The 26,222-nt window shown below is 43.3% G+C and overlaps 2 protein-coding genes across 4 annotated transcripts; both read left to right on the top strand.

Moving 5' to 3' along the window:
- The first annotated feature begins 914 nt into the window (after positions 1 to 914).
- On the top strand, positions 915 to 22,113 carry arid1aa (AT-rich interaction domain 1Aa). 3 transcript variants are annotated; one of them, XM_028012094.1, is made up of 20 exons: positions 915 to 2,145; positions 5,263 to 5,481; positions 6,650 to 7,231; positions 7,320 to 7,415; positions 9,087 to 9,327; positions 11,299 to 11,388; positions 11,498 to 11,668; positions 12,236 to 12,557; positions 12,962 to 13,107; positions 13,199 to 13,284; positions 13,391 to 13,600; positions 13,706 to 13,910; positions 14,042 to 14,195; positions 14,275 to 14,444; positions 14,532 to 14,700; positions 16,275 to 16,400; positions 16,932 to 17,022; positions 17,144 to 17,981; positions 18,066 to 18,196; positions 18,928 to 22,113. In XM_028012094.1, exons 1-20 carry the CDS (start codon positions 1,237 to 1,239, stop codon positions 20,800 to 20,802), a joined length of 6,831 nt encoding a protein of 2,276 aa, XP_027867895.1. In that variant the 5' UTR covers positions 915 to 1,236; the 3' UTR covers positions 20,803 to 22,113. The 3 variants fall into 3 exon arrangements, with proteins under 3 accessions (XP_027867895.1, XP_027867894.1, XP_027867893.1); XM_028012093.1 differs by having other exon boundaries at positions 6,629 to 7,231; positions 14,060 to 14,195; positions 18,928 to 20,802; XM_028012092.1 differs by having other exon boundaries at positions 1,237 to 2,145; positions 6,629 to 7,231.
- An 819-nt stretch (positions 22,114 to 22,932) lies between these two features.
- Positions 22,933 to 26,042, top strand: pigv (phosphatidylinositol glycan anchor biosynthesis, class V). The gene is made up of 3 exons (XM_028013585.1): positions 22,933 to 23,496; positions 24,037 to 25,191; positions 25,274 to 26,042. Exons 1-3 carry the CDS (start codon positions 23,365 to 23,367, stop codon positions 25,559 to 25,561), a joined length of 1,575 nt encoding a protein of 524 aa, XP_027869386.1. The 5' UTR covers positions 22,933 to 23,364; the 3' UTR covers positions 25,562 to 26,042.
- Positions 26,043 to 26,222: the final 180 nt, after the last annotated feature.

The raw sequence follows: 26,222 nt of genomic DNA, 5'->3' as shown, positions 1-26,222 counted from the left end.
CTTGGAACTCTATAGGGCAAACACAAAGGTTGTTTTTAAAAAAAAGCTATTTCCACGTGGACAAGTTTATGTGTATCTAACTTGTAAACTATTGCATTTGGAATATGAAAAAGAAACTCATGAGTTGGGCCCAAATCCTCCTAAATTTTGTATCAATACAAAGTCAAAATAGTAGAGGACTATTTGGGAGCAGTTTCTGGTGAATCAATGTATCTCTATTTATGGTCTCCATCCTAATAATATATTAGTCCATTTGAATGGAATTTCATTGCCCTTGACACTTGCATGTTATATAGCTTTTGCGTCATACAAGATGATAGAGCTCAAGGATAGTGATGGGGAACATTTTGATGATGAAAAAGAAAGAGAAAAGTGTAACCACAATGAATTTAATCAGTATTCTACTATGATGATTCAAATGTGTATTTTCCTAATGTCGTTTGGAACTACCGCAACCAGACAGTGCAGAAATAAATATAAAAGGATGTAAATATATAAAAAAGTAAAATTATGACAACATGTAAGCCATGCTTTCCTAACACTCTGACATACTCTGAATCTGCATTCATTTGACTGTTTGGGGCCTTTAAATTATTGCTACACGTCTATATAATGTGTTCTCTTGATATCTACACTTATACGGATAGAAAACAGTTGGATGTTAAAGAATAATTATTTTCCTTTATCTCATGAATGAGCGACACTTTCATTTCTCTAATAAATGAGCCTTACTTTTGTTGCAGAATGCCTTTTTTTTTTTTTAGTGAGTGAAATTTCTGTTTCATTTGCTCAAACACGAAGCTCGTCTTGAGAAGAAAATATTCCACCTATAGTTTACGTGATGTTTTTAGAAGAAAAAAAAATTCCTGTCCGGCCTTGAGGGGATCCGCTCCGTGTTTTGCAGCCACTCGTGCGGCTGGGTAAAATGGCTGTATGTAGCTGAGCCTCGTGTTGGTTGGGTTAGCTCCCTGCCTCTACCCGGGCTCGGTAACACAACTCCCACAACAATTTCTGTCGCTTCTCTACGCATTGTATGGAGCCTCCATCACCTCTCTAACCCTACTTTCGGAGCTGAAGCCGGGGGAGATGGCAGCCGGATTCGGTCCGGAATGAAGGGATAGGAATGATTCGATTCAAGGATTGATGGTTTTAAACAATTATTTATATTCAATGCTAGCTTTTGATTGTGACTGACTCGGCGAGAGAGAGGGAGAGAGTTGGGGGGGGGGGTATATCATGGCCGCTCAGGTCGCCACTCTTAACACTAGTTCGCCTTCTGAACTTAAAAAGCCGGATCGAGACCCGAAGGAAGATACGGTACCAGGGGACAAGCAGTCCGACAAAAAGCAGCCGTGTTTGGACAGCGAATCGCCGGGCCGGGGAGATCTGCAGGACGGGGCCGACGGTGGAAATGCAGGGGGAGGAGGGGAACCAGAGATGAAGAACGGGAATGGGAACCCACCCAGGGTTAATAATAATACCCCGAATGACTCTGTGGGACCGGAGGGAAACAACCACCCCGGGTTCGTGCATCACCACGGTCCCACTTTCTCTCCGCCTTCGTACGGATACAGTCAGCACTACGGTCGGCCCGCTTTTCATCAATATGGCGGACAACAAAGCCCTGGCATGGCAGCTGCTGCGGGTCCGGGTGTGCAGTCGAGCAACATGATGGACCCGTATCAACCCAATTCACACGAGCATGGCTTCTCGAATCACCAGTTTAACAACTACAACCCATTCCCGAACAGGACTCCACACCCGGGCCAGGCGTTCGGCATGAACTCCCCTCGCAGCGCTCAGGCGCCGACAGCTGGGGGCCAGCCAGCTAAGCAGCAGCCACCGCCGGGAGGACCCACGGCGATGGCTGGATCTTACAGTAACCAGAGATATAACATCGGAAATCCCCAACCAACATCCACACCGACGCTCAACAAGCTCCTGACCTCTCCCAGCTCAACACGGGGGTATCCAAACTATCCATCTGGTGGCGACTACAGCAGCCAGGAAGGAGCTAGTAAGGGACCAGCAGATATGGGCAGCAGCGGTCAGTACGCAGGGAGCAACCCAGGCTGGCAACAAAGAACCCATCACCCGTCGCCCATGAGTCCGGGGAGTGCTGGGCAGCCTCTAGCCAGAAACCAGGTAAACCCGACCGTCTAACCGCTACAAGAGCTTTAGCATGCCTGCTTCCCTCCTCTGAGCTAGTTCACAACGTAGCAGGCCAGCCATTGTCTGATAGTTCGCAAAGACTCTAAAATGGCTGCCTCTCGTGTGTATTTTTTCACTCTTTACAACACACCACTTAATAAATTTCGCTTTGATTATATTTCTAAATGCACGTTTTAAGAGTAGAGCGGTGCTTGGTTTGGGCATAAGTTGAGGAAATTATGTTAAGGGAGCCAAGAAGGCCCGACTTTGAAAAGAGGGCGAAAGTAGGAGCAACGGCTCGTTTTTCCTTCCCGGACATTTTTCTCCCTTTATACGTCAGATTTACAACACATTTGCTATTAGTGTAGTTATCCTGCACGACTATATAACAAACACTCGCACATTAGTGTGATTTAGTTGTTCACAATCTGATGTTTGTGCTGCTTTCTTGCCCGTCGAGCTGTAATTTTGTGGCCATGACGGAAGGAATGTGTTGCGTGCCGAATGGGGGCTTTCACGGTCAGTTAAATGGCCTGTGTAGGTCCTGTTTAAAACGTTTATTTGTCCCCGGGGATATCACGAAAGGCTGTAAATTCTTAAATTGTTTTAATCATATATCGATTAGATGCGCTTCCTTGTTCCGTGGAGCTGCTGTTCTTGCCTTGTGAGTGACTGTGAGCAGCCTTTTCCAGATTGCAGTTTGCAGTGGGATTTGAATTGTGGAGGTAAAATCCGACTGTCAAAGCCAGGAGATAGTTGGTCTTGGGTTGACATGCGAGGTGAAATCTGATTGGCTCCTCATCCGCTGCTCATGGCCATTTATAATTACATGTGATGCAAGGCAACAGTTGCTGATAAGAACACACAGCGTTAGCTCATCACAGGGTCATCGGAGGTATTTCTGCTTCACTCCCTCTCTCAGTTCCACTTTTTTACTTTCAATAGACATTGGCCAATGCTAAAGCGGCGGGGGACAGAGAAAATGTTATATTCAAAGCTGTTCAATATCTCTTAGTTGTTTGTTACCAGAATTCAAAGGCGTCAATGGAGGCTCCAGTCCACATAATGGTGCATATAATAAAGAATGTGAGGCAGTTTTTAATTTAAGAGTTGTGTGTGTGAACACAATTTCATCTGACAATGTAATAGGAAAAACTCCAAATGATCACGTGTGTAGGTTAAGTATTAGGACAATGATTAAAAAAATTATAATCTCTGGGATAATTTCTGTCTGTCTCATCTCATTGGAATGTAAAATACCAAATGAACACCCTGTCTTTCTGGCGGTTGAAATAAACACAAGTTAATTGACTTGTATTACCATATAATTGGGATTTTTCTTTTTACAGTTAAAGATAACAGAGATTATAATTTGTTCAAACAAAATGGCATTTGTTTCTGTTCGCCTTCAAGTAGTAAAATACATTTCTGAGTTGAGACAGAGTCTTATTCAAGTGTTTGTGTAGTAAATCAGTCTTTCTAATGGAGGTGTTTAAATTACAGACTACTTGAATGTCTGATTAATTGCGCTGATGGGACTGATGCCAATATGTTAAATTACTAACATTAGCCGATGCGATGTACTGCTACTATATTGTGTATTCATAAATTAAGCAGCATGACATGATTGTTTTAGGCCAAACTTGTAACTTGCTGACTGTAGTTGATTCATACTGTTCCCTTTGTTCGCACTGTATTGTTTTCTTTTGGTGACCCAAATATTCAGAAACATCCAGCTATTTTGTAAAGTAGTCTTTTTCTTTTTCAGCTGGCTGCATTTTGCAGCAACAGGAGGGGAAGGGGCAGTTCTGCATTGCTGTGTGGTCTTTAAAAAAAGTCCCATTTATTCTGGAACTTTTTCTTGCACCTTTTTCAAAAAGCTTTTACACAATAGTGTAAAAGCTTCAATATGTCAATATGATGGGTTGTATTAGCAAATTTTAAACGGTAACCTTTTAAATCTGTGCGTCTTTTGATGTCAGTAGCTGAACAATGTCTTTTTTTGGGAATATGCTGTGATATATAAATGGGAATGATCTTGTTACTCCTTTACTTTCTGCTGCATCCAAAACTCCTACTTCAGTCAAAGGAACTTCCAGCCTTTTTTTCCCTCTCTTTCACTTTACAGTCCTTACAAGGGGAAAAAAAATCTTGTTAAAGTTGTTTAACCCTGTTAAAGTTGGAATTGGCCAGTTGGGACCTCAAAAGCAAACCTTAAATCGTTTTTGACCTTTTAAAGAGTGATAGATGTATCTCTCCACAAGTCCAGTCCTGAACCTTGTTTTGGCAGCTATGTGACTGCTGTGTCTGGCATGCCGCACAAGTTTGACTTTGTGTGTCTGCAGAATTCCCCCCGACCTCCCCACCCCAAGCCAATCAGAAAGCCGTTCCCCATCTCTCACCCACCAAGGGAGTTTCCTGTCTGCTTTATGCAGATTAGCCATGTGCTATGCCTATTTATTTCACCTCATTAATGTGGATTTACAGTTTGTCACACAGGGCACTTTGTATTCTTTTTGCAAAAGAGAGCGTTGTAGGGTGAGCACATTCGTTTCGGCACAAATCGAAACGGCATTAAGGGTTGCTTTTTAGTTATTGGGGAAATCTTTTGGATGGAGAGGTTATAGTGGTGTGTGAGCTCTTGCGCCGTTTTCACTTTGCTTTCACTGTTGTTAAGGCACTTCCCTCATTTCTGGTGTCATTCATCCAAAGCCAAACCGCCTTCTCTTAGGGGGGGCAGGAGGGGGTAAGAGAACCCTTCTTGGACCAGGCTCAAAACAGGAGCACAGCTGGGATATGTTTAGTATTGGGCAGACTGCCCTCCATTCGAAAGCAGATATATATAGCTCTGTTGACTTCCGAAACTATGGCAGAGTGAAGTGAAAAAAAAAATCAGGGTAATGACCGTGGGAAATAAGGTGAAAAAAAGCACAGTTTGCCCATTCACTGAAACTGCTTTATTACCTCAGCACTGCAGTCATGCATTTTTTTGAGCATTTGAAATGAAGCAATGCTCTAATTACACCAATTTAAAAGAAATTGCTTGTAGGTTTTGGTGTTTATTTCCTGTTTTTGTCTCATTAAATAAGTTTGTTTTTTTGACATTCTCAGCCTCCTGGTCCTATGGATCCAATGGGGAAAATTAGAGGTCAGCCATATGGAGCAGGCAGTCCATACATCCAGCAGTCTCAACAGGTGCCTCCTACAGGTCCTCAGTCTGGGCCTGGGTATCCTGGCCAGGGATACGGCACACCAGGTCCACAGCGATACCCAGTAGGCATGCCAGGTCGTACACCAGGAAGCATGAGTGCCATGCCCTACGGTCCACAGGTAATCGCATCTTATTCAGAAGTTTATATTTTTATTATTACTTATTTGTGTTCTTTCATGTTTATTTTGGTAATGGGCAGTATATAGACAATGTTATAAAGTAACTGTGGCTTTGGCCTTCCAGTCAATGTCCAATTCTCAGACGTAGTCCCTGACTGTGTTTTTCCGTTAAAATAAGGAAAATCAAATAAATGTAAGACAAAAAAAACAAACTAGTATGCTTTTAAACAAAGAAGATTATTTGATCATGGCCTTAGGAGGCAAAATCAAAACTACCGTACTTAAAACAAAGTCAACTAAATCAACTGAGACCAAAAAAAAAAAGTGCATACAAAAGAAAGATTAAACCCAGATATGAATCCCCATTTGTTTCTGAACCAGTCAATGTTAAATTCAATCCATCAAAATAGATCCGACAGATTTCAAATGACCCTGAGCTTTGTGGGTAAAACATCACCATGTGAAGCATCTCTCACAGATCTGCTGTAATTTTGTAAAGATAATCGCAGACAGGTCAAAGTGCATGCTTAGTTAAACACTTAAATAAAAATTTTAAATATGAAAAAACAATAAGCTGAGCAAAAATCCAAAATATATTTGAATTGATTTGTACACTGATGCACGTAACTGTCTTATTTGTTTTGTAAGCAAGAGTTTCTAATGCTCAATTAGAAAGGGACTCCGTAGATTTGATTGTAGCGTTGATAGCTTGAGATCAGGCAGAGCATTTGACAGAAACACAGAATGGAATTATATTTTTTAAAAAGATGCAACAAATTTAAAGAATAAGGTTTTACTATATTAAAATAATTTATTTTGAGAACATCAGAAGTTATCAAATATTGGCACCAGCTGATTCTACAGTTTTTTTTGTGTAGTTTGTTTTTTCTTTAAAGAAAAATTGTTTGCCATGTATTTGACGGTCAACATGGGATGTCCAGCCACACTAAACGTTTCTAATAAAAGTTTAAGCTTTTTTGCAACAGCTTCAGTGTTTAACAGCGACACAGAGTTGTCATATCACTGGGCATCTGAAGGCTAACATCAGGATTGTGAATACATAACCAAAAGTAGATGTGACCTAAAATTGTTTCCAGTGGAGTTCTGCGTTGTCTAAAATTGAGATGTGCATATATTTTAATTTTAGATGGGATCTTATGGCCAACAGGGACCAGGAGCCTACGGCTCTCAGGGCCAGGCGCCGTATTACAACCAGCCAGGTCAGGCTCCGCATCAGAGCCAGCAGCAATCCCTTTACTCCCAGCAACAACCCGGTCAGCCTGGGCGGCAGTCGCCTTACCCCGGGCAGCCCCACCCTCCGTCTTCAGCTCCACACAACCAGGGGGGACCACCCTATCAACAGCCCCACATGCCCCCACAGTCCCAGGGTCCCCTGCCTGGCCCGTCCCAAGGCGCCCCCCAGTCTCAGCCGCCTTACTCTCAGGCGCCTGCCACGCAGCCCAGCCAGTCTCCGTACGGCCAGCAGCAGGGGCCTCCAACTCAGACCGCACAGCAGCCAAGTTCCCAGGCTCCCCCCGGATCCCAAGGCCAATCCAGCTACCCAGGGTCCTCACAAGGCCCCCAGCAGGCCCCTCCGCAGCAGCAACAGCAGGCGCAGTCCCACCCGCAGCAGCCACCGGGACACGGCCAGCATCCACAGGGGCCGCCTGCAGCCTACCCGCCAAACACTCAGCAGCAGCAGCAAGCACAGCAGTCACCTTATCAGCGCTTTCCTCCTCCACAACAGCAGGTACATGCCCTCTGTCTTGGATTGTGCACATCCTTCTCTGTATATGTGCTTCTATTAAGCCTGTGGGTGTGTGTGTGTGTGTGTTTAGGAGATATCCCAGGACTCGTTTCAGTCCAATGCCCCTGCATCCTCTCAGCCCAAATCTGGTCCAGAGGACGGTCAAGGCCGTCCATCCAGCCTTCCGGTCAGTAATGCTTGTTAAATCACTTTTTTCTTTCTTTCACTAAGACAGTTTGTAGCTGTGTAAATGCAGCTTTATTACACAGTTACGTTTCAGCACCAATCTAGAATTGCATCTTAATACGGGCGCGATTAGTTTTAAAAGCTCTTTTTTATAGATTCCTTTGTTTATTGCTATAAAATAACAGTTTCTGTGTTTGGTTTGCTTCTGGATGATGCTGGTGGAAAATGTTTTTGTGAAATTAGAAGTTCTGTTTGAATGCTGCAGCACTTGGATGAATTTTTTTCTTTTTTCGCTGTAATCTGTATTTATTATTTGGCAGTTTGATGTTTTTTATGTTCAAAGCATTTTTGTTCCCCTGAGCATAGAAACCAAACATTTTATGTATGTGTCACAAAGGAAGACGTGCCTGATTCAAACTTCATGGCTGATTTCTGGATTTTGTGAATAGAACTGATTTTATTGGATTCTGATTTGAAAATTAATAATGCATTTGTTTTCCTATTGGTGCCGTGAGTAGTTATTTATTATAGATGAAGTGTCATCACCATGTGTGTGAATAAGATCCTGAATGCGTAAAGCAGAGTTTTACTCTCTCCTTACTACATCATTTAGCCTGAGTGTTTAAACTGAAAATCTGCCAACATTTCCAAGTGCAGCATAAATTGAAAGCGTGTAAAGATGAATCAGAACCACATGGGGGTTGATAAAGTATTGCTCTCTCTCGCTGTCTTGCATCCTGATGGTGATTGTGCATTCAGAAATCAAAAATTTACAGTTTGAGGTTTTGGTATTATGCAGTTCACATAAGTTATTATTGAACATTTAACTGAGTGTTTGTATTCGACTGCATGAATTTTACATCGACCAGACGGTCAAAGCTGCAGCTTATTGCTTGTATCCTCTGTGCACTTATAAAAGGCAGTAAAAAGACACTGTGACCCTGCAAACACGATTTCTTAATATTTTGACTAATTGACCAGTCTTTGGTTGTATCTGTTCGTCTTTCCAAGCATTCTCAGCATCACTATCAATATGCTTTGGGAACCAATTTATTTTGATATTCCTGTTTATTTTCTTTGAGCTCTTTGTGCTTCTAGAAAGTATAAATATACACAGAGTATCAGAGTACAGGCTGACCTGGTGTCAGTCAGTAATCTTTGACCTGGAGGCTAGATGAAGTAAAATCACATCAGTAACTAATCACTAAGTTATCTGACTTTAACGCTTAAGCTTCTGCTCGTTCGGATCTCAAGTCTCACTCCCGTGTGTATTTATTTGCATTTATAGAAGCCATATATCACATAGGTATTTTAAGGAGTCTTTTGTTTATTGAAGTCACGTGGTGAAGAGGCTGCCTCTACATGCTGACTCTGCTTGCTCACATCCTGCAAACCTTAGTAACCATGACAACCCCTGGCAATAATGCACACTCACTTTCTCTCTGAAAAAGATAAATAAGGACAAAGGCCTCCAGGGATGTTTGTGTGAGCATGTGTAGTATTTGAATCTATGCCACTCACGTGTTAACACGGAGGAGTTGTTGCATCACGTTATCTCAGCTGATGCAAAAAGAAGCCAGTTCAGTGCTGACTGTAAATCAGAACGGCTCTGACACTTTTGGTTTTGTTCCCGTCTCTGTCTCTCTTTAACCGGCCGTCTTGTTGTTTCCAGGACCTGTCCGGGTCGATCGACGACCTGCCGACGGGCACGGAGGGCGCCCTGAGTCCTGGCGTTAGCACGTCTGGCGTGTCGAGCAGCCAGGGAGAGCAAAGTAACCCAGCCCAGTCGCCCTTCTCTCCGCACACGTCTCCCCACCTGCCAGGCATCCGAGGCCCCTCGCCTTCTCCAGCTGGCTCCCCCGCCAGCGCCAGCACTCCCCGCACAGGCCCGCTGTCACCCGCCAACTTGCCAGGTGAGCTGATCGCTTGTGCTGAGGAGGATACTTAATAGATTCCTGATGTCTTACTCTGATTACATGTTTGAATTGCAGTCTGAGGGGAGTGGTGTTTCAACCTTTTTGTTTGTTGTTTAGATGTAAATCTGAGTTTCAAGACAACTTGCTTTTTAAAGTGATTTTTTTTTAATGCACTTCCAAGCTGCCAGACGTTTGTTTAATTTTCTAAATCGACTGCGAACAAGAAAGTTTTTTCAAGGAACTTTTTTTAGCCACTTGATTCTAACTTGAGAGTCCTTTAGACGTAAAGACAAATCTTCACAACTCAACTGATCAATCAGTTGAACTTCAGTGTATGCCTTTATAAATATCCAATTTTAAATGGGATATTTTATCCCTTTACTGGGAATTCATTACAGAGCATAAGTTAAATGTTAAACTATTATTTGCTTCTATCTGATCTGTTGATACAAAACTTTTCCAGCTTTGGAGACAAATAAAAAGTTTGATTTCATAACTTTAGCTGAAGCCTTGAGAAAGTGTCCAGGCCTCAGCTCTCTGTCGGGTTCTGTTTTTCCTAAATACATTTTCAGATACTCTTCATCTGCCGTAGATAGATACACTTGTTTTCACTTTGCTCAAGGTCGCTGTTCTGCCAGTCTGATACAAGGACCGGACAGAAAAAGATTGGAAAGAAAACTGCTGGAAGACAGTATCTGGAGAGTTAAGACAAATTAAAAAGATTCTCAAAGCAGTCTGGCTCCTTGGAAAATGAGAACAAGACATGCGAGTTTAAATTGTTTATATAGCTCTTCATTTAATTTTCCCATCTCTTTTAAAAGGAGCGATTGCAATTTTTACTACTTTATAAACACAATGCCCTCACATTAAACTAAAAGCATGTTTAAAAACAAGTGAATTAGCACAACTAGTAAGTCTCTGACGTAAAAACAGTTAGTGACATTATTTTTGCAGCTGTTCAAATGCGTCATCCAAGGTGTACTTTTTAGCTATCTATCTAGGAATGTAACATTCATCCCTTTCTGAACAATGATGCAAGTTCAGTGTCTTGCAGATGTAGCCTGATTTATGTGAGGCTGGAAATTTTGATAGACTTTTGTCACATCTTATAACCATTTGTATAAAATTCACAGAGGGAGGCACTGATCAGATGTCTGTAGCAGGTTTCCTATCTGATTTTTTTGTAAAGTTTCACCCTTCACAATAAACTTCAAGGATTAACAGGAGGAACATCCAAGCGTAAGGAGATATTTATGTTTAATTTGAAAGCATTGTTTTGGTAAACAACAGGGTGCATACACTGTGTTCGTCCGCCATTATTGTTATAAAACCGACTAGTGTGGTGCAGATTTTCTGAGTGCCGCTGACGTCATACTTAACTGTGTATGACGTTTCTGAAAGTCATTTCTGAAAGCCGCGCTGCAGACTGTGGTCTCACCTTGTAATTTCAGAAAGGAAAGAGGCAGATCGGAGGCCGTTCGTCTCTGCAGGTTTATGATGGGAATGTTTTGTGACGGTGCATTACTAGAGAGTGTCGATTCTTATCTTGACTCTGAAATTTCCAAACGGCTGCCAACATTTCCAACTCCAGCTTGTTCTGTGACTAAAGTTAAAAACGAATAGTAATAAACTCAGCCTGTCCCAACATGCACGTACATTTCAGTGCATACTCTGATTTTCTAAGCAGCTCACTGATGCTGGAACTGGTGAACTTTGGGCCTTCTTCACTCAGCAGCAACTTTCACACAGAAAAGTGTTGCTCTTATCCCAATCTTATAGCACTTGTTAATGTATTTATTGATCAGAAAAAGATTGACGACAAACACAAATGCTCCATCGATCAAGATTTACATTGTTAATGTCATAAACTGGAATCTGGTTTTCGGAGAATACGGGTCTGACTGTGTGAATCAACCCTTTGCTCCCCGATTAAACTTAAGTTGACTCAATCTTCTGGTTTTTCCTCAGGGACCCAGATGCCTCCGAGGCCATCCAGCGTTCACTCGGATGGGACGCTGCACCCTGCAATGAGCCAGTCTCCAATGGCGCAGGACAGAGGTTTGTTGCTGTCTTAATTGAATGTGTGCACTAAAATTAACGCGTCAAAAAGAGTTTCTGTTGCTTCTCATTTTCACCAACATATTTTCCTCTTCCTTTTTTGTTTCAGGGTTCATGCAGCGAAACCCTCAGATGCCTCCCTACGTATCCCCCCAGTCGGCCTCTGCACTGTCACCTCGCCAGTCCTCTGGAGGACAGATGCATCCTGGGATGGCGCCTTATCAGCAGAACAACTCCATGGGTGGCTATGGGCAGCAGGGAGGACAATACGGTCCCCAAGGTTGGTACTTTAAAATTGTGCAACAGCCCTTGGAGACTGCCTGCATAGGGCTGATATTTATAAAGTATAAATGTCTTCTTATTTTAAATATTGCTGGTGAAACTAGCTAGACATCGCGTCAGACCAACCTACAGAAACGATTTTCTTGTCTCCATGTCTAAAACCATGCTATTGGTGGTCCTTCGCTCTGCTTTCACAGCTATAAATAGCCGCCATGGAGTCAGAGAGTCAGCTGATGTTGCACAGCCTCTTGTCAGTGGAGCTCAAACTGTGACGAAGGCTTGTTGCTCTGCTAGCAAATTGTTAAATAAACTCTTTTTTTTCCTATAATAAAAAGCTTCTAATTATAATTTAAACATCCATGTGTTGCATTGAATATGCAAATGCATTCACACCATTAGAACTTATAACCCCAGCTCTTCTGATAAAGCTTCTGTAGTTTGTTACAGAATATTGGTGAACATATTTTCACTTCTTTGCCAAAAATGAGGTGCATTTTTTTGTAGCAACTGTAGAATGCAGGCTAATAATCTACTTTAACTTTTCTTTGCTTACTCTTTACTGTAGGTTATCCCCGCCAACCAGCCTATGGGAACATGCCCAATGCCAACTACCCTGGCCCAGGCATGGGCTCCATGAACCCCATGGCGGGCCAGGGGGGAGGCCCGCCGTATGCTGGCATCCCTCCAGGGAGAATGCCTCCGAATCAAATGGGGGCTCGTCCCTACGGCCCCAATATGGGCCCTAGCATGGGTCCAAACATGCCTCCGAACATGGGCAACATGCCACCCCAGGTCAGTTCAGGAATGTGCCCACCTCCAGGAATGAACAGAAAGCCCCAGGATCCTGCAGCCATGCAGCACCCCTCCAGCAACTCCATGCTCAACAGGTTGGTTTACAGTTGGTGTTCATCTGGACACTGAGCACAGTCCAGGGTTAAACATCCGGGGCATTTTCCATAGACTACAGATGATGTTGCCTTCTTACAAAACACAGACTTAGCCCTTGAATTTAACATCAAAATTATAGCTGCAAATGAGATCCAGAATTTACTCTTCTCATTTCCTGTAGATTGCCTAAAATAATTGTAAAAGTGTGGAAATTTGAAATCGGAAATTTTCTAATGAAAATTCTTGTCATTTCTAAATGCGACCGACATAATCGTTTTCTACTTTACTAATGCACAACACTGTCTTCCCCTGGATGGTAAACCATATTGCCCCTTTCAGAAACGGGGACTGTGCTCACACTTGAACTGTTAACACTGTATTCTCCTTGGTTTTCGATTTGCAGAATGCCCGGGTACCCCAACATGTCGCAAGGCATGATGGGGTCCGGTCCACCGTATGGCCCACCGATGAACAGCATGCCTGGAATGATGAACACTCCAGGTGGATCGCCTTATCCCATGGGGCCAAACATGGCCAACAACACAAGTGGTAATATAATACATACAGAGATGACTGTTGCTTCATTTAGTCAGTAACATGGGAACTTTTTAGATAACTGGAACCCTTTCCTTACCTGCAGGTATGGCTCCTAGCCCAGAAATTAACAATAAGATGAATAACAAAGTAGATGGCGGTGCAACACCAAAGCCAGAATCAAAATCAAAGGTACTACTTTTGCAACTGTTGTTGGTCTCCATGTTTATTGGTAGCTGCAGGACTTTTACAGAATTTTTAAAATTGTTTTGAACTTCTTTCCGGGGACATCAAACAGAAGTCCAACTCATCCACTACAACGTGTGAAAAGATAACACGCCTCTATGAGCTGGGACCAGAACCAGACAGGAAGCTTTGGGTGGACCGTTACTTGGCCTTTGTGGATGAGAAAGCCATGGGCATGACCAACCTGCCCGCTGTGGGGCGCAAGCCTCTCGACCTCTTCCGGCTCTACGTCTCCGTTAAAGAAATCGGAGGAATGATGCAGGTGAACATGGCGCCCAGAAACCACAATAAGCTAAAAAATCCTACTTTGCTTTTGTCTTTACAGTCTTCTTTTCTCTAATTATTGTGTGCCTTTTCTTTGTGATAGGTGAATAAAAATAAGAAGTGGCGTGATCTAGCCACCACTCTGAATGTGGGTACATCCAGCAGTGCTGCCAGTTCTTTGAAGAAACAGTACATCCAGTGTCTGTATGCCTTCGAGTGTAAAATAGAACGTGGTGAAGATCCTCCTCCTGAGATCTTCACAGACAACAAAAAGAACCAGGCTGCTAAAGTCCAGCCCCCCTCTCCAGGTTAGAACTCCCCTCGTCTTTTTAGATAAAACATGACTCACCTCCTAAAAAAAAAAAGAAAAAAAAGACTTGATTTCCTAATTAAAACCTTGTACCTTATCTGTCTCCCCCTCTCTTCTTTCAAACTGAAGCGTCCCTCTGCTCCACAGCTGGGTCAGGGTCCCTTCAGGGTCCACAAACGCCTCAGTCCACCAGCAGCTCAATGGCTGAGGGGGGCGACCTTAAGCCCCCCACGCCGGCATCCACTCCCCATACCCAAATGCCCCCCATGCCACCTGGCCCTAGGTCAGTATCTTTAATAGTAGATCCAAACTCACAATAGGCTGATAATTGGGCTAATTTCTGTTGGTGTTTTCTTTCTTAGGAGCAGTGTAAATCTGCAAGACCCCTTCTCGGACGGAAGCGACCCCGCTTTTCCCAGAAAGAACATGACTCCCAACTCCACCTATCAGCCCGGCATGAACACAGCAGACTTGCCAGGCCGAATGGGCCCCTACGAACCCAACAAGGACCCCTTCAGTAACATGCGGAAAGGTGGAAGTCCTCAGACTTATCTGAAGCATGACGGCCATTTACCAGTCATCAGGTTTTAATCTGCTGTAATTGTGACTGTATTTTTAGTCGGGGAGCAGTTTCTGCCTGCTAACCAGGGCCCTAACAACGTTGTGGGTGACCAGCAGCAGCCGCCACAACAACAGCCTCCATTCAACAGAGGACCGCCTGGGGCCATGGGCACAATGCCAATGGGGCCCAGACAACAGTATCCCTATGGACCAGGCTATGACAGGAGGTAGGATCCATTAAAGATGGCATTTTGGGGACTATTGATTAATGGAAACTATTATTTCTGATTTAATAAAAATAACCCTATCCATTTAGTGCAGAATTATGCATTAGATATATGTTTTTTTATTTTAGAGATGCACGGATGACAATTGCAGATACCAATTTTAGCTGATTCCTCTTTATAAGCAAATAGCCCTCCTGCTATTGGAGATGATGGTCTAATTTGGCAGAGATTGTGTCACAAATTATGTGAAAGCAGTAGCTATAAAACACAATTTAATAGTTTTAATACAGAGACAGAGTGACTGATTTGACGTTTTACACAGACATTAACATCCCTTAGTAGCGATTTGCCCAGCTAGCCAAGTCTTAGTTTGAATGCCTTAAAACTTTCTTTAATTATGAAATCTTCAAAAAGGCTGCCAGTATTTCCAAATCTAGGATAATTTGCAGACTGATGAGTTATAAAAGAAAAATAAAAACAGAAACTGATATACTTGTTTAGCATTTCTGCCATCTGCTAAAGATGTTGCTCTTTCACAGCCTGAATAAACTGCAAAACATATCTTAAATATGCCTATCTAGAAAATAATTTACTTCTGAAATAGCTTCTTACACCTAGTACCAAGTGATCTTCTCATTTGGTACTGAAAATGGTAAACTGAGTATTTTCCTTCAGCACAAGTGTCCACACCAAAGGGTGTTTATGAGACCTGGAAACACTTGCAGTTGAAATCAGATGTTTATGCACAATGGACACAACCTTTTTCCCACAAACTGACAATAATTCAACAGTTTTGTTTTAGGACAGATCTGATTGCCAAAATTATTTTTATTTGCTAAATGTCAGAATAAATAGCTTTTGTACACTAAGACCACTATGCCATTACACAATATCAGAAAGCCCGATGATGGCAAGGTTTTGATTGGAGAAATATATTCACACCTCCTTTCAAGGAAACTCCTCCAACAAATTGTTTCCTAGTGTGACATCATTTGAAAGAACTGAGAACCTCCACAAGTCTGCTTCATCTTTGGGTACAATTTCCAGATGTCTTGAAGTACCACATTTACCTGTTGAGATTATTAAAATTTCATCAAAGTATAACTAGCATGGGAAAATCCAGACATTGAACCTTTTAGAAAAGAGATGGATTGTGTGTCCCAGAGATGATCAAAAGACTTTTTTTATTGCAATATTTAACAGAAATATTGCTTTTTTAAGTGTTGTAATGTTTAGCAGCTGTACTTACAATTTAAAATAAAGAACTCTAATAACGTATGCATTCTTTTTTGAGTCATTACTTTGTTACTGTAGTCCAGTTTTGCACATTTACTGAATGGATGGACAGACCTTAAAGCATCTCTAAACATATAGTAGTTGTAGTCTACTCCTGCATATTGACAACAACCTGAAACGCTTTAGAGAAGAACCATAAAATGTTAGACTGGTGTTTGTTCTAGGATTAGTGTCCAGGCTAATATTTAGTTTTTCTACTTCTCATCATTTAATATCTGCACAAACAAATATTTAGGTAAACTATAAATCTTCCATTTCTGTTGTCCTGCTTTTTCTAGACCAGAGCAAGGAATGGGCCCAGAGGGCAACATGGGATCTGGACCTCCTCAGCCAAACCCGATGATGCCTGCCAACACCGACACGGGGATGTATTCTCCAAATCGCTTCCCACCACAACAGCCACGGTAAATTTAAAGAACACTTGAGGCGAGACACTTTGCAGACTTTCTGGCCTCGAACTATTTATTATTAAAAACTGATCTTTTTCATGTAAAAGAAAACTTTTGAAACTTGATGCATTAACTTCAAAGTTGTAGATGACAAATCTATATGTGAAAGAAACATTACACAAATACTTCATTGTTTGATCCTAAAATCTTCCCCAGATAGTCACAGGACGCAACTAAAATATACTTTATTAATCTCAAAAAGAAATCAAATATTGTTATAATGTAGGTACCTTTAACAATAAATTTCCAATAGTACAATCAATATTCTAGATAATGCAGAAAGCTCTTATCTTTTTGTATTTGAATGTGTTGAAGAGAAATGTTGCACACTGTTTAAAGGTGTGTCCCAAATTTAACTAAAATTATACTGAAATCTAAATAGTTAACAAAATAAAACTATGTGGGTGTATTTTGTGTTGAAATCCAGTGTGCAAGTATATGACCAATTTCCTCACTTATCAAACTGACAAGGCCTGATGTTTACAGACATGATTCCTATGGAAATCAGTATCCTGGACAAGGAACGCCCCCTACTGGTTCCTACCCAAATCAGCAGCCTGGAATGTACCCACAACAGGTATAATGTCCATCTGCAATACTGCAATGCACAATCTCTGTCTATTGTCCATGTGATGTAATTAAATAAATTAAAAGTACAGTAGCAAAGCTTATTATTTAAAAAATGTCATTATTTTTAGGGTTATAAGCGTCCTGTGGAGGGAGGGTACCCCCCATCAAAACGCCATGAGGCAGAGTACAGCAGTTCTTTCACTGGTGGACAGCAAGGACCGCAGCAGCAGCAACAGGGTGGCACCGCTGCTCCATCATCAGGACAGCAGGAGCCATACAATCAGTACAGCGGCAGCGGGCCCTACCCTGGCCCTGACCGCCGTCCACCTGGCCCCAGCAATCAGTTCCCATTTCCTTTTGGTCGAGAACGGATGCAGGGAGCAACTGGGCCCAATGCTCAGCCTAACATGCCTCCTCAGATGATGCAGTCGGGGCCCGAGGGTCCTCAAGGGGGCATGTGGCAGGGACCTCGAGACATTAACTATCAGAATTACCCTAGACAAGGTGGACCTGGGGGGCCCACTCAGGGACCCGGCTACCATGGCATGAACCGCCCTGACGAAATGATGCAATCAGACCAGCGGATGAATCACGATGGCCAGTGGGGGGCCCAGATGGGCCCTCGGCAGCCTCCCTACGGTCCAGCCGGGTCTGGACAGCCCATGCCTCGTTCAGTCCAGACCAACTACCAGCCCCCTCAGGGTGTGCAGAACCACATTCCACAGGTGTCGAGCCCCGCCTCCATACCCCGCCCCATGGAGGCTCGGACATCACCGAGCAAATCTCCTTACACGCACGGATTGATGAAGATGCAAAAGGCTGGCCCCCCGGTACCTGCATCCCACATTGTGCCCCCTCCAGTGCAGTCGCCTCTAATAAGGCGAGATATGCCTTTCCCCCAGGGTTCTGTCGAAGGAACACTTCCTGTCCTTAAACCACGACGGAGACTCACCATGAAAGATATTGGTATGACGATGTTCAAACACTTTGCTTTAAAGTATTTTTAAAGAATAATTTTATTAAATATAATACTTTCTCCAAATGTTGTAGGAACCCCGGAAGCCTGGAGAGTCATGATGTCCTTAAAGTCTGGTTTATTGGCTGAAAGTACATGGGCCTTAGATACCATCAATATTCTGCTGTATGATGACAACAGTATATCAACCTTCGATCTCAACACGGTAAGACTTATCATTCCCTTTATAATAAGCACGGCTTGGTGTGAAATGCATGACTCTTGTGCAATCAGAATATTTGATTCCAGGTCTCAGTAACTGATAAAAGAAATTAAGAGCATAAAGAAATTGTTTCCATAATTTTATCACTATTATCTAAATGTTGCCCTCTACCATTTGTTTGCTCCTATCTCTTTATTTGTTTTGGTTTTTTTTACTCCGACATTCTCCCTTTTAGCCATATCTTTGTTTTTTGCACATATTTAAAGACTATTTAAAATAAAAAAATAACTGAATTTTACTTGAAAGAAAGTCTGGAAATTCAGAACTTATACCTTGAGTGAAATTACCACGGTTACACAATATTTATATTTTTTTGTTCAAATATAGCATTTGTGTAGTTACTTAATTTCAAAAATGCAATACTTTGGTTTAACTATTAAAATAGTGTTTAAATTATGGCAGTTTTGGCTTTTTAGCACTTAGTGTTGTTTTGATTTCAATGGGTGAGCAAAAATTCTTGTAAAAAGTTTCCTGTAGTGACTCTGGTCACACCAACACTTACTCTGACTTCTCATTGAAAAGACTTAAAATCTTAATAAAGGGAAGATTGCTGAGGTTTTGAGACTCATCTTTTGAAACCTTCATAAGCTAATTGGCTAAGGTCTACTTAAGGATTGTTTTGTTGAGCATGTGGCTATCTACGCTAATTTTTCTGGTCCTTGTTTTAAATGCAGTTACCTGGGCTGCTGGAGTTGGTCGTGGAGTATTTCAGGCGCTGCCTGATAGAAATCTTCGGTATTCTGCGGGAGTATGAAGTTGGGGACCCTGGTCAGAGGACTCTGCTCGATCCTGATGCCTTGAAACGGGACCTGGACAACCTGGAAGAAGAGCAACCACGGTTTGAGGACATGGAACAAGAGGAGACAGACGACGAAGAGAAGGAGGAACACGAAATGGAGCGGTCTGTTCCCGTGAAGGAGGAGGAAGACCAAGAGCCATGCTCGCAAAGTCGAAATGAGAAGACACAAGAAGAGAGGAGGAGCAAGGGTTCGTCATCTGAACAGACGGGCTCTGTGCAATCTCTGCCTGCCTATGAGAAACCCAAACAGGCCAGCAAGTTTGACAAATTTCCAGTTAAGGTGGTACGAAAAAGAGACCCGTTTGTGGCTGCCCAGTTAAATAATCATGGTAAAGTTCAAGAGTTTGACAGCGGGCTAATTCACTGGAGCGCGGGAGGGGGCGACTCAACAGAACACATCCAGACCCTCTTTGAGCCTCGCAAGAACTTCTTAGAGCCACGACAACGGATACCCGTGCCTTCAGCTCTACTGAAGCGTCGGCCGCTGGATGAAGACATACGGGGAAGTTGTTTGCCAACTGAGGAAGACAGAATGAAGCATCACGATGAAGAAGAAAGGCCAAAACAGAGCAGTTTGTCAGAAAAATCAACAGACTCTGAGAAAGCTGGCTTAACAGTTGGCAATGATGAGGAGCAACCGTCTGATTCAGAGACGAAGCTGGCTGAGAAAGGGCCTAAAAGTCACCAAGAGAATAATAGACCCATTCTGGCTTCTGGAAGCATTTTCAACCAACAGGCACAGCAGACTGGCACCATCCTAGAAGATGAGCCTCACAGTAAAGACGAAGGGCCGCTCGTCACGCTGTCCGACTGGCAGGACTCGCTGGCACGTCGCTGTATTTGTATCTCGAATATTGTCCGCAGCCTCTCCTTTGTGCCAGGAAATGACCACGAGATGTCCAAACATCCCGGACTGCTGCTCATACTCGGACACCTGATACTGCTCCACCACTGGCACCCTGAGCGCAAGCAGGCCCCTCTCACCTACGAGAAGGACGAGGATTCAGATGAGGGAGTGGGCCAGAAGGATGAGTGGTGGTGGGACTGCTTGGAGATCTTGAGAGAGAACACGCTGGTCACTATGGCAAACATTTCAGGTCAACTTGACCTTTCCACCTACCCTGAGAGCATTTGCCTACCCCTGCTGGATGGTCTTCTCCACTGGGCGGTGTGCCCCTCGGCAGAGGCCCAGGACCCCTTCCCAACCCTGGGCCCCCATAGTGCTTTGTCACCTCAGAGACTGGTCCTGGAGACTCTTAGCAAACTGAGCATTCAAGATAACAATGTGGACCTCATCCTGGCCACTCCCCCTTTCAGTCGGTTGGAGAAGCTGTATGGGAACTTGGTGCGGTTAATTGGAGACAGGAAGGTTGCAGTTTGCAGGGAGATGGCTGTCGTCTTACTGGCCAACCTGGCCCAGGGTGACACTACTGCAGCCCGAGCAATTGCTGTCCAGAAGGGCAGTGTGGGCAACTTGCTCGGCTTCCTGGAGGACTCTCTCGCTGCCACCCAGCTACAACAAAGCCAGAGCTCTCTGCTGCACCTACAAGGGATGCCCTTCGAGCCCACCAGCCCGGACATGATGCGACGAGCTGCCCGGGCTCTGCACGCCTTAGCCAAGGTGGAGGAGAACCACTCGGAGTTTACACTACACGAGTCGCGACTTCTCGACCTTTCAGTGTCTCCCCTAATGAACTCGCTGGTTTCTCACGTTATCTGTGATGTACTCTTTTTGATCGGCCAGTCATGACAGCTGTAGGGAGCTGTGGCTCCACTTGTTTGAGGGGTTTGTTCTCCAGTCCCCCTCCTCCCTGGGAATAAAAAAGAAAAAAAATCTGGCTTGTGCGTGTAAAACTGGGCAAGGACAGTTCATGTGACTGGCTTTAATTTATAAAAAATGTTTAAAAAAATCCTTCAGATTACATTCAGCGTGCCCTTCACAGGCCAACCCTACTTAAGAGAGGGCGATCACGGAGCTGCTGCGGACTGCGAACCAGAGAGATGCCGACAAAGGGACACTGCTCGCAAGCCTGAACGCCAACCGGATGATACAGAGCCGAGAGCGCCATTGTTGGGAGACTGTTCTGCACTTGGGGAGGGGATGTGGGGGTGAGAGTTCTTTTTAATAAAGATAAATAAATGATTAAATAAATAAATAGCTGAAAAACAAAAACTGTAACCAAAGTTGCTGTCTCGTTTACAGTGAGTTTGGGAGACGCAGTGTGCCCTAGCTCTCCCCTTGAGGGGCACAGTGAGTCTGTAACTGAGGTGAAACAGACTGACAAGTGACCTACTGGTTGTAGATGCTGTAGTTGGATCCTCACCAGTCAGCCCGACAGTAGACCGTGCTGTCAATAAACACCTTCACCGGGGAGGCCTGTGCAGTGTGCAGTAGATTGTAGGACATTTTCTGTGCCGTACTGCTCTTTGAGTGTAAGCATTCTGTAAACTATGTTTCACACAGAAGCTGATGAGCTAGAGTTCTGAGGTCATTTTAGTTTGGTGTTGAACAGAAAATGGCTTTCTTCCCCAAAGTATCAAGAACCTACAACACCCTTACCTCCTCTTATCCCTTGATTGTATGAATACCCTTATGAAAAGAAATCACTTCTTAGGACTGGTTTTCAACTTCAGATACAGCTTTGCTGTGGTGTATATATAATGTTGTACATTATACTTCCTTCCTCTCTGTCTGTCTCTGTCTGTGTCACTATTCTCACACTTGCTATCGGTGAGAGACGGAGGCAGACTCTTCGGTTTGCCAGCGACCTCCGGCCCCCACTGATTAGACCCACTCCTCTGGTCTCCTCCACAGCTCCGTAGTATGGCAGACACGGCTCAAACTTGTTATATCCTGGTACAAACAAGAATAAACTAGATGAAGTACACATTTGACAAATTTTCTCCAGTCATGAATTCTGCATATTTGTATTTCAGACTATGTAGCTAAGACAAACATGTAAATTCCTCCCTTTTTTGGCTCAAGGAATATCATTTATTCAGTATGAAATCTTTATACTATATGTTCCACGTGGTAAGAATAAATGTACATCAAATCTTCCTAAGCTGTTTCATTGTTTTATTCAACTGAAATTTCTGAGTTTTGCACAAAATCTGTTTGACTTTCTAGTCCGATGCTGTCATGGTTTGGACAAATTTTTATGGCATGCGAAACCTGCTAAAATGAAAGCACCTGACTTTAGAAGAAGAGCACGTAAAAGCTTCAAATTGGATGAGTTTATTAATTTTGGAAATTTTTATGTACAGCTTCTAGCCAGTCATAGGATTAAGGTTTTTCAAATAATTGCAATAATATAAAAGTGAAATATGAGAGAAGATTTTTCTTTGTAGCTCAAGCTGTTTGTCGTCACACTCCAGTGTTTTAAAATGTAGATTCGTTAAACAAAGGTCTGGTTTATGTTCGCACAACTAGCATACATTTAAAATAGTGTTTTTAAAAAAGAAATATTTTTCTAGAAAAGAAGTTTCTTGCCATTCGAAAAACAAAGCAGAAATACAATGTTTGTGTTAGCAGTAACAAATTATTTACCATGCAGCAATTAGGAAGTCACTGTGACTCTTTGGCGCCTCTTGCTGGAGATAATACTGAACTGCACGTTAGCAAATTTCCGAGCTATTTTCGGTTTCACAACAACCAAAATAAAATCCCAAATGTGTAGTTGTTCAGGCGAGACTCATTTTGATAATATATATATATATATATATATATATATATATATATATATTTAGATGCGAAACTAGCACCCAGGGCGCTAGTTTCACCCAGGGCGAAACTAGCGCTTTCAGAAATCCCTTCATGTGACCCACAGCGTGATCCTCTTCCGGTTCACGCACAGCGCGTTCAGGTGACGCAAACACAAAAAGGGACAAAAACCGCGGGTTTTTTTCTTCTGGTTCCTCTTTCGATTACAGTTAGCCGGATTATTTATATCATTTGCTTTTAGGTATAGTATTTGAAGGTAATACATTAGAGGAATGACTGAGTGATGGATACTGAGAACGACTCTGTCGAGCGGATACTTGTGACACAGCTCTTAATCTTTTATTTTGAAGGTCTATTGCGTGCCGGAAGTTACAGTGCCTCTGGAAAAGAGGCATCCTGCTGCAGTATGAGGACAAAGATTTATAGCTAAGCGACAAACAATTAGAGGTCCTACATGAATGTCGAAATGGTTGCATTTGTTCCGACCATATGTTTTGGTGGGATAAATAATGAAAACCTATAACTAGCTTATTTGGCGGACACTGTCCAGTCCTCCGTGATGTCTCATAGTAAACATGGGAACGGTGAATGGTTTGTAGCAGTGCGGATGGCTGTCGGAACCGGTTTGTCCACAGTTTGTCCGTTTCATCAATGACTATGGATGTCAAAGCAGTTGTAGAGTTCGCCACAGTTACCAGAGGTCTCGCTCTGGTTTTGCAGGTAAGGTTGAAGTAATTTACAGTTAAATGTAGTTAGGTATCTGTCACGTTTAGCCTTAATTGTATGAACTAATTCGGGGTACAGCAGTCAACACGCAGTGGCGGAGTTTCCTTAAAGTGCACCTCGGGTGAGGAAGACCCAGAAGGGTAGAGCTGGAATCCCTTTTGAGTTCTCAATCACGTCACACAGGTTTTCAGCTTGAACTAGCTCTAATCTAGTTCAAATTCAACAAAATCTGGGAAGGAGCCAATTGAGTAAATACCACATCAGCAACTTAAACTATGTATAATTTTTTTATCGAGCTCAGAGGATTTAAAAATTAAAAAAGGTGGGGGCGCATGGCTAAGGCATCTATCCCGTTTTGAATGGGCTACAACCCCAAAAACATGTGATACACAACTGACATTTAAACATGCCATCCCCTGATGTAATAGCTCCCTGGGTGGTGAACAATGCTTCTCAATCAAAAACTGTCACGGTCTACATGTGATTAGTGTTTGATTGTACATATAGTAACAAAGTGGATCTATTGCTCTTCAGGCTGTCCTGAACGCTGCCATCCCTGACCATGAAGCCGATGCCTTCAGGCCCCCTCGGACAGAAGAGCCCTTGTACCTGGACTCTGTGGTGGACTGGTTGTTTGGTGGCCTCGCTCACTGGGATGCTGAGCATTTTCTCTTCATTGCAGAGAGAGGATACCTTTATGAGCACAACTTTGCCTTTTTCCCACTTTTCCCCATCGTTTTGCGGGGCCTCGCTGAGACTCTGCTGTGGCCCCTCAGCAGTTGGCTCAGTGTGAGGGGCCGGTTGCTTCTGGCTGTTGCTCTGGGGAACAGCGCCCTCTTCCTGTTGAGTGTGGTTGCCCTGTATGCCCTGAGCAGAGCGGTTCTTCAGGACAGACGCCTCGCTCTGCTCTCCAGCCTGCTGTACTGCTTTACACCTGCCAATGTGTTCATGACCGCTGGATACTCGGAGAGCCTGTTTGCTGCTCTCACGTTCGGTGGTCTGTTCCTCCTGGAGAAAGGCTTCACCCTCAGAGCCTGCCTGGCCCTCAGCATCGCCACGGCAGCGCGGTCCAACGGACTGGTTAATATAGGCTTTCTTCTGTATCTTCCGTCACTGAATGCCATTTCACAGATTCGTGTGTATCGGGCAACAACTGAAGGGCGCAGTAAAGTCCTGCACTATATCTGGGTCATCCTCCGTCTCCTGCTCACATCCCTCTTTGGAACTGCAGTCATCGCGCTCCCCTTCTGTGCTTTCCAGTACTACGGCTACAGGACGTTTTGTACGCCGTCCACCTCCCTGGAGCAGATCCATCCGGCTCTTTTGTCCCTGGGGGAGCGGAGGGGCTACCGGGTGCCAGACGAAAACGGTCCGCCGCCACTCTGGTGCATGAGACCCCTCCCTTTGCTTTATTCGCACATTCAGGATGTGTACTGGGACGTGGGCTTCCTCCGTTACTTTGAGCTGAAGCAGATACCAAATTTTATTCTGGCTATGCCCATGGCTACGCTCGCCATTATGGCCGCCTATGCATATTTTCAGGCTAACCCAGAGCTGTGTTTGAGGCTCGGACTTTGGGGGACGGGACTGGAGAAACCAACACCGGGCTTCTTTAACCCCAAAGCCTTTGTGTATGTCGTTCACTCAACTGTGCTCCTCGTATTTGGAACCCTGTGCATGCATGTGCAGGTGAGAAAATCATAACTTCTTGTTACTTTTTGGAATCTGATGGATTTTTGTAACGCCAATTCTTTTGATTGGGCTTTTTCAGGTTCTCACCAGATTCATGGCCTCCTCATCTCCGGTGCCCTTCTGGATAAGCGCTCACCTCCTCCTCCTCAACGAGCCTCTTCTTCACCGAAGGAAGACCTCCAACCCCAATGTGCAGCTGCAGACTGATCCCAAAAACAGCTTCATGCACACACCTCAGAACCCCATCCTTGCACTGCTGCCACATTTTAAATCCTGTTCTCCCACCACTCAGAGCATCCTGGGTTATTTCCTCTCATACTGGATACTGGGCCTTGCTTTGCATTGCAATTTCTTGCCTTGGACTTGATTTAATACAGTAGTGTGAAGACAAAATGGGAAATTTCTGTGTAGATATCTCATGTAAATACACTTATTTATGAGGGTTGCTCGGGCATATCAATAGAAATCTTTTTAACTTTTTAATATAAAATGATAATGGTAGCCTTCGAAAAAATGGACACATAAAATATTTTTATGAACATCTGATTAAAAAAACAAAATCTCTGTAGGACAAAGTTGAAATGTTTTCTCATATTTACGTTGTCACCCAGTTTGAGATGCTCCGAGATTACAAAAAATATCCATATATTTTGTGCTTGATTCGCACTATTGCACATTGTAATATAGAGTGGTTGCATGGTTCTACTGGAGAACATTATTACTGAAACTTGCATCAGAATCCTAATAAGTTCATCTTCCCTCACAGGTACTGCACGTTTAAAGCAAATACTCAACCTCAACGGCTTTTTAAAAAACTGATGTCAAAAATAAAAGCTAGGTTAATTTTTCTCAGCTTATATTTATTTTTCTTTGAATTTTAACTTTTCGAGGCACTGATGAAAATCTTTGAAATGTGTTTGTCACAAAATAATATTTACCAAAAGTGGCACTGGCAAGTTGGCTTCGAGGTTATTAAAACATTCGTTACAAATGAGCTTAATATTTGGTCATCCTTGAAGAGTTTAACC

Source organism: Xiphophorus couchianus, chromosome 3 (assembly GCF_001444195.1).
Source record: "Xiphophorus couchianus chromosome 3, X_couchianus-1.0, whole genome shotgun sequence".
Lineage (NCBI taxonomy): Eukaryota > Metazoa > Chordata > Actinopteri > Cyprinodontiformes > Poeciliidae > Xiphophorus > Xiphophorus couchianus.
The sequence above is the reverse complement of the archived record's forward strand: the minus strand, read 5'-3'. Positions and strand labels throughout refer to the sequence as shown.

Coding starts and splice junctions, on each gene's coding strand:
- arid1aa (XM_028012092.1), top strand. CDS start 1,237: ATGGCCGCTCAGGTCGCCACTCTTAACACTAGTTCGCCTTCTGAACTT. Junction 14,196..14,274: donor CCCATGCCACCTGGCCCTAG/GTCAGTATCTTT, acceptor TTTCTTTCTTAG/GAGCAGTGTAAATCTGCAAG. Junction 18,197..18,927: donor CAACCTTCGATCTCAACACG/GTAAGACTTATC, acceptor TTTTAAATGCAG/TTACCTGGGCTGCTGGAGTT.
- pigv (XM_028013585.1), top strand. CDS start 23,365: ATGGTTTGTAGCAGTGCGGATGGCTGTCGGAACCGGTTTGTCCACAGT. Junction 23,497..24,036: donor GTCTCGCTCTGGTTTTGCAG/GTAAGGTTGAAG, acceptor ATTGCTCTTCAG/GCTGTCCTGAACGCTGCCAT. Junction 25,192..25,273: donor CCCTGTGCATGCATGTGCAG/GTGAGAAAATCA, acceptor GGGCTTTTTCAG/GTTCTCACCAGATTCATGGC.